At 38.5% G+C, this 7,536-nt stretch overlaps 2 protein-coding genes across 2 annotated transcripts; one reads left to right on the forward strand and one right to left on the reverse strand.

The window, feature by feature from the left end:
• Nucleotides 1-512: 512 nt before the first annotated feature.
• Nucleotides 513-3,739, forward strand: LOC113296973 (transcription factor bHLH143-like). The gene is made up of 4 exons (XM_026545347.1): nt 513-659; nt 843-1,459; nt 1,586-1,748; nt 1,862-3,739. The coding sequence occupies exon 4, from the start codon at nt 1,879-1,881 to the stop codon at nt 2,920-2,922; it is 1,044 nt and encodes a 347-aa protein (XP_026401132.1). The 5' UTR covers nt 513-659; nt 843-1,459; nt 1,586-1,748; nt 1,862-1,878; the 3' UTR covers nt 2,923-3,739.
• A 580-nt stretch (nt 3,740-4,319) lies between these two features.
• On the reverse strand, nt 4,320-7,218 carry LOC113296980 (root phototropism protein 3-like). Its single transcript, XM_026545356.1, has 4 exons — nt 6,733-7,218; nt 6,524-6,593; nt 5,121-6,392; nt 4,320-5,015 (listed from the first exon to the last, which is right to left on the reverse strand). The coding sequence occupies exons 1-4, from the start codon at nt 6,843-6,845 to the stop codon at nt 4,464-4,466; spliced, it is 2,007 nt and encodes a 668-aa protein (XP_026401141.1). The 5' UTR covers nt 6,846-7,218; the 3' UTR covers nt 4,320-4,463.
• Between the last annotated feature and the right edge of the window lie 318 nt (nt 7,219-7,536).

A 7,536-nucleotide genomic window follows, 5' to 3' on the forward strand; every position in this document is an offset into this window, starting at 1 on the left:
TACAAAATCTAGAGATCAAATCTGCATTATCGACCAAATAAAATTCTCAAATGTGTTTCCGAAAACAAAATGTAGACAATTAGATGTCTTTGGTACCCAAATTTTACCAATGTAGTAGGTAAATGAAACTAACAACTCCATCATATGTTCCCAACTCGAAGATTCTCAAGTGGTCAATTTATTCATCTCAGCACTCCACAAAGATGGAAAAACAAAAAAGGATTCAAAACCTAGGGTTCCAATGGTGGTCAAAAGAAACTCATTAAAGAAAACTAAAGTATTAAGAAAAATTAACCAGAGAAATCATGATTTAACCATTCATAATTAAAAGGGGTTTTATTACTTTTCTTTTTTCTTTAATCCCATTAGTATACTGGAATTATGATCCACGAATGCTATCTGTTTTTACTTTTCCCCACCACCACAAATAAGGGTAATTTTGTCATTACCTCTTTAGATAATCCTCAGTTTCAACGCTCACTCTCTTTATTAACTCTTGTTCATTCATTCATCTCCTTTCTCTCAAAATCAAAAAAAAGTTTTCCTCATTTTTTTCTCCTCCCTTCTTTTTTCCATCCCTTAAAGATTTTTCAAAGATCTTCTCAATTTTAAAGAACAGCAAGTAATATCTTACTAAAAAATCCACTGTTCTCTTCTCTGTAAGTAATATCTGATTTTCTATTAGTCATTGCTTAGAAGATAATTTCTCTGTCTTTTTCTTTCAGATTTCATGTAATGTTGTTAAGTTTTTTGCTTTTTGATTCTTTTTCTTGTGGTTATATGGATCTACAATTTTATTTTCTTACCAGGAACCTGACTTTAATGTATTGGAATTGTTTCAGGTTTTGAAGGAGAATTTTGAAAGAAAGTAATTGTGGCTAGTTTATAAAGTTTTATATAAACAGAAGAACAGCATGCGGTGGTTGAGTTTATCAGTCGATGTGTTCCGTAAAGCCGTCTCTTTGAACTTGTTTTGTAGAGTTATTTTGTAGATTTCCCCTCTTGCTTCACCTTCTTTCAGTCCCCTCTCTCTATCTTCTCTTTGTCTCTCAGATCCAATTTCTTTTAGCAAAATTCTGTAACTATATGAAAACGTTTCTCTTTGAGTAACAAGCTTTCTCTGTTTAACATTTCACTGTCAAGTTTTTAGTTGCTTTCATTCTCAAACTTCTGTTACAATTTGATCAGCTGTCTATCTAAGCTTTGTTTGTTAACATTTCACTGTCAAGTATCTTTGAACCTTGTTTCTTGTCACGGTCATTTTAACTTCATCATCAGAATTGTTGGTAGTTTTATTTGGGTGGGTTTTGCTAAAAAAAGGGTTTGTCAAGGAGTTATGGTGTGTCAAAGAGCTAGTCAATCAAAATTCCGAGCTTTGAAACACGAGACGGGTATCGCAGGAAACACCACAATTATAGTTAAAGTAATAGCATGCTTTCAACCATTGCAAGATTGCCAGGTTTGTCGCACACTTAATCTTGTTTCAGTTTAATCTTTGCTTTGTGGTTTGCTCTTGTGGTCTTGAAGATTTGTTCATATAATGCTTGCTTAATTTCCTCTTTTTTTTTGTTTTTGTTGATTGCAGGCTGAATATTTTAGACATTTACTTAAACCAGTGACGTAGGTGTTTTGGAGTCTGTTTGTCATTTTTATAGTTACTCTGGAGTTCTATTCTTCTTCTTTTTCTTTATTGGAAGTTTATCAAGTATTCAGAATCTCTCCCTTGAAGAATTACTTTCGATTTACCGGTATGTTTCTAATCTTTCACTTGTCTTACTAGATTTTTTTATTATTTTTTTTTGTATTACTAGATATTGCAATTGACAATCTGTGCTGATTTACGCTCTTTTTAATTTTGTAGGGAATTTATTTGGTTGGATGGAAAAAGACTTGCAATTATCCAACCTTAACAGCCCGGGATTCACATTAGATTCAAATCCCGGTGATTATTTGAGGACGTGTACAAACCGGTACCCCAGTATGGTTCCTCCGAATGCATCTTTGCCAGGATACAATGCTGCTGGCTTACCTCAATCAAAGATTGGGCAAGTTAATGAACCTAATGGCTGGTTCTATTGCTTACCTCGCCATCGCCAGACGTTAACTCCATTGCCAAACTCTGCACCCAAAGAGTTGGCTTCTTCCCCTTATCGGCATGGTGGCATAGATGGATGTGGTGCAGGGGCTGTACCCAGTTCACTAGCTGGGTCTGACCAGAAGAGATTCCTTGTCTTTGATCAGTCTGGAGATCAAACAAGTCTTTTCTACAGTTCTGCAGTTGGTTCAAATGCTCGACACCCATGTTATGATGGTGCGAAATCATTGCACATTACTGGGTCGCAGAAGGATGACCTTACAAGTAACAGAGAGCTGATCCCTCATTGTCAAGTTGCCTCAGTTCCTCTTGAGGAGAGTCAAGAATCTGGGGATAGAAGTGAAATGCACGAAGATACAGAAGAGCTTAATGCACTATTATACTCTGATGATGAATGTGATTCCGATGATGAAGAGATTAGCACGGGCCATTCCCCACGTGATGTGATTGGATGCCAGGACCTTGAGGAGGTTGGCGAAAATTTAGTAGACATTGTTAGTTCTGCTTGTCCAACTAAAAGGAAGAGGGTATTGGAGGAAGACCATTATAATGCATCACTTCTGGACACTGCAAGTTCGGGAATAGCAAATCACTCAGTGGAGTGCAACGACGATGCTGAATCAAGTTGTGCAGGAGGCAGCATGAGACAAAAAGATATGGAATCCTTACCAGTTAATAAGCGGCTGAGGAGAGAGAGGGTAAGGGAGACAGTGAAAATTCTGCAGAACCTAATTCCAGGAGGGAAAGACAAGGATGCTATTATGGTCATTGATGAAGCTATCCAATACATCAAGTCCCTAAAGTTTAAAGCTAGATCAATGAAGTGATCCTTATCAGTAACAATAGTAGTAATAGTAGCTTGATTGATTGTGTGATTTATTCGGTTTGCATAATACAGAGTGGTTGACCTGAAAAAAAAGAGTACACTTTTGAGGAGGCAGAGAGGGGGATGGTAGTTTGATCAAGGAAGTTCTTTTAATCCTGCATGCTTGGATGTCTAAAAAATCAGTATCAGCACTCACATTTCGATTACTGTAAGTCTTCTTTTCGCGATTTCTAATTAGGAGGAAATTGTTCTGACTCACCTTGTTGGTGGGCATATGATTGCGGAAACTGTTTTACTGGGATGTGCCCAGTTAAAACCTGCATGCCAAGTTTTGGTGAACTTGAGGACCTACCACCACCATTACCAAATTCAGCCATTTTATGTTTGTCAACTTCTAAATATATTATCCTCTGTGATCGGGCTTCTCTGCCTCCCACTCTCCACTGCACTCAGAAATGATATCATTATGGGTAAGGTCAAAACCAGAACATGAAATGTTTGGTTCTAAATGCTTTTATTTAGATGAATTTGTGTGCTTGAAAATGGTACTGGTATTATCCAGTAGTCCATTTAAAAAAAAATAAAAAAAGTGAGTAGTTGATTTGTGTGCTCTTTTGTACTCATGTAATATACAAGGTTGCCCCGATGAGTGCTTTGATGGGGTTGTGCTTTCTTGTGAAAGAGTTGATGTATTGCGCGTTATAAACGCCATTATCATCTTCTTCGGAATGGTTTCCCAATTTATGTATTGTGTGGTGTGAATGTATTTGATTTCTTCATTAATGAAATTGCATTGTGTGCGAGTTTAATGTTACCAACATCTTGTATTTAGTTGTGTATGGGGTATGTCGAATGGTGTTTTGGGGGTGTACGCCTACAGCAACACCATCTAGAACTTTATTGAAGTGGGTCTAATCTAATGTTTTAGAACTGAAATCCAAAGCTGAATCCCCACCCAATTGCTCCTGATTGTTTTTTTTTTTGTGAAGCATAATGCTCTTAGTTTGTTGAGTAGTTATCCTTGGTTTAAATGCTATCGGAAAAAACAAACCACTGAAACTGAACATCTGGGAGATAGATTTACTCATTCTTCCACCGCTGTGAGTGGCTTCAGATATAAGATTGTGAAGAATATCTTTGCAACAGAACGAGTAGTAAACTAGTAATCAACACGATGGACAAGCTTCCGGAGGGGGCTAGTCCATAAAACTTACTGTATACTGATGACATTTTGTTGCTGAGTACAACTGGGTTCGACTCCTTTATGCCAATGCGTCGTTTCTTGAAAAATGAACGCATAGAAAGTTCAGATTTTAGGTTTCGTTTCTAGGCATCCCAACAACAATTTTCATTTGACATCAGTATGCAATAGGCACTAACGAGAGGCAAACACAGGAATTAACTCAAAATAGAATTGGTGAACCAAGATTACAACAAGAAAACTGAATTACATACAGCAAATGAAAACAAATTAGTTTGATAATGAAGATAATTTTGTTTCTCTTTCTCCTGACCCAGAAACTGTGTTCCAGTCCTCACTTTTTAGGAGATAGAGTTCCTCCATCTTCTGGGGCCCTTTCTTGTTTGCTCGGCAGGAACAGTCGGGATCTGAGACCCAGAGTCTGACGATTCTAAAGGCGTCATCTTGGTCAATTTGCCCAGCTTCTTCCAGCCACTTGTCCAGGCAGATGAGTGCTTCTGCTTTGACAACTTATCGAACTGCCTTTGCAAATTCTCCATGTCAATTTGAAGTTCCAGGTATTTCGTTTTCATACTCTCTAACTCAAACTTCAATGTATTAATGTCCTTTTTCGCTGTTGACCATCCCTCTTGAAATGATTGTGGGGTGGCTTCGATCAAAGCTTTGCGGCTTGTGACTAGAGGCTGGTAGTGAGATTCGCCCGTCTCCTTTAATGTGTTGTTGGCTATAGCATTGCTTATCTTTACTTGTTCAGAGAAAAGAACTTGCACCACCACTCTCAGTGGGAGACGTTCATTTTGTGCAGCATGCATGCAGGCGTCAATTGAGAGCTTTTGGCAGTCCATCACACGGCAAATCCGCTTTCGTTCATGCTCAGAGAGCGTCGGATGTGCCTAAGGAGTTGACAGTTGATTAAAAGCTTATTAAGGAGGCATTCATGTACTATATATGAGGAACCACAATTGGGGAAAGCTACATGTGAGAGTGAGTTGGATTACCTTCAAATATGAGTCTACTGCGCGGTAAAGACCGTCATCACAAGTTCTTGCGGATTCTGGTAACGCCTCTGCCAAGACCTGGAACTTCGTCAAGGTGAGATTTCTGTCTCTCGACACTTCTGTGAGATAACTATCCACGAGCTTTGCGACTCTCATCTTTGCATTGCCCCTTCCTTCATAATTGAGTTTGTCAGACAATGTTTGCCTGTTGGGACTTGAAGGTTCTGTTTGTTCTTGAACCAGAAAATGCTCCAAAAGCCTTTGGATAAGATCAACATCATACAAAGTCTCAGTCTTATTGTAAGAAGGAATTAGAAGATCAACCAAAGTAGCCTGTTCGAATTGCATTCCGACTCGTTTCTCTAGCTCAGTAACCAATGCAGGAGCCACCTTTAGCATGTTTGCCATTCTCAAAAGCCGAAGAAGGAAGCTGCATGAAACACTGTCCTTCTGTGGAGGAATGATGCTAATAAGGCTCTCAACGATCATCCTTTGTTCTTTGATCTGAAGATTTGGCGGATCTTCCTTATTTCCTGCAACAATCATGTGTAACCCACCATTCCAGCTACTACTACTGCAGCTGCTTTTACTGTCTCTACTGTTATTGCCTTCATCTCCTGATCCTTCTTTTGTTAAACTGGGTAACCATTTCGAGCCATACTGCATAATTGCAGCTCCAATATATTCAAACCTCATACCTTTTACTTTAATTGCAGTGACAACCCTCACAAAATGATCGATCCTGAGGATCGATACATCCTCAAACCACCAATCCGGCGGTGCTTGCTGATTTCTACCAGGACTCGATTCGTTCATTTCATTCCATTTCGGACTGGAAATGCTTGTAGGTTTTCCTGTATAAGCCCATCTAATACTTCTAGGATTGGTGCAAGCTTTCCAAGCAATGGATTCACTGCACCTCCGGACAATCTGGAGATTTTCTGCCCATGGAGAAAGATGTTCACAGCTTTTCAGTACTAAAATTGAGTCTCTCCAAGATGATAACACAACATAGCTAAGAAAAGCTTCTGTTTTGAATATAAGGTTTCCTTCTTCCAGATCCTCAGTCATCTCAAGATACTCCGCTGTACATCTCAAACCAGAGATGTTTCCAGCGGTTAGATCAACAGCTATACCATAACAGAATTTTGCAGCAAGTTCAAATGCATCTGAGCCTCCCGGAAGATCGTCGAATTCAACTCTGCTTATGTTTGCTTCATGTGAATCATATATAATTCTATTCATCTTTCCGCTCCGCGAAAGCAGGGGATACTATATAGACATTGAAACACAAACATATAAACATGAGTACTGAATTTTCAAATCTTAACAAATTGCAGAAACTAGACGCATAAGTACTACTAATGAAAAGTGAATGGGAACTTGAAGAAAAATAACTGTACCTTGTGCAGATGAAAACCAATATCTCCGACTTGAACAAGCAAGTCACTTGGCACATCAGTGGCGACGTACCTAATTACACAACAAAACCACCATCAGTGTAAATTTTTTGTGAACCACGTATTTTATTTGGATCTGTAAGGATTTCAGAACACTTTTATGAATTCAGACAGAAACAAATGTTAAGTACTACTATTAGTTTTGAAGTTACCAAGAATGATCCCTTCTTTCAAATCCATCCGTCTTGACACCGTGTTTGCTCGTACTAACTACTTCGTTCCCGTAATCTCTCCCTCTACCCGACTCACTCTCCGATTCCCACATTATGGGAGATCAGAAAATTGAGTAGCAAGCTAGCTAGTTTTCCTGTTATGCTTGTTTCTTTCTCTCAAGAATACCAGAACATGGCATCAAAGAAATACCCAAATACTTCAACTAACAAGATCAAGAAGAGCAAGATCACGAAAATTTCACATGGGCATGGTTCAAATTATGTTAGAGATGTCGGGTTTAAGAGGATTTCCAAAAACTCTTACAGGCTGTGTAGTAATGGGTCTTAGTAGTGTTTTTGGATCTTTTCTCAGCATTCTCACTATTTTTAGCTATCTTGAATCCTCTTTTTTCCCATATGAAGCATAATAATAGTTATTTATGAGTTTGATCCTCTCTCTCTCTCATAATGTCTGGGTTGATAACTGTAGCAATGTTGTCTAGAAGGTGTAAGCCGGATCTCGAGGAACATCTATAGTAGTTCTTGACATTGGTTACATATTTGTAACAGTGAAATTCATAGGAATACTAAAGTTTCACCGTTACATTTTCTTCACTGGAATGAATCAACACTTCTTTTAACTGTTCGAGATCGATTGTGGCTACGGAGGATTTAAGAATAGCTTAATCTTGGATACCTCTCTTTATGTTTTAGTGGGATGACCCTGCCGGACATCCTACCCTACTATGCATACAGGCTTTACAATTTTACGTGCTTGTTTGGTTTGCAGTTTACACCAGTACA

This window comes from Papaver somniferum, chromosome 1, assembly GCF_003573695.1.
Source record: "Papaver somniferum cultivar HN1 chromosome 1, ASM357369v1, whole genome shotgun sequence".
NCBI lineage: Eukaryota > Viridiplantae > Streptophyta > Magnoliopsida > Ranunculales > Papaveraceae > Papaver > Papaver somniferum.

Coding starts and splice junctions, on each gene's coding strand:
- LOC113296973 (XM_026545347.1), top strand. CDS start 1,879: ATGGAAAAAGACTTGCAATTATCCAACCTTAACAGCCCGGGATTCACA.
- LOC113296980 (XM_026545356.1), bottom strand. CDS start 6,845: ATGTGGGAATCGGAGAGTGAGTCGGGTAGAGGGAGAGATTACGGGAAC. Junction 6,393..6,523: donor TTGGTTTTCATCTGCACAAG/GTACAGTTATTT, acceptor ATGTCTATATAG/TATCCCCTGCTTTCGCGGAG. Junction 5,016..5,120: donor CAGTAGACTCATATTTGAAG/GTAATCCAACTC, acceptor TCAACTCCTTAG/GCACATCCGACGCTCTCTGA.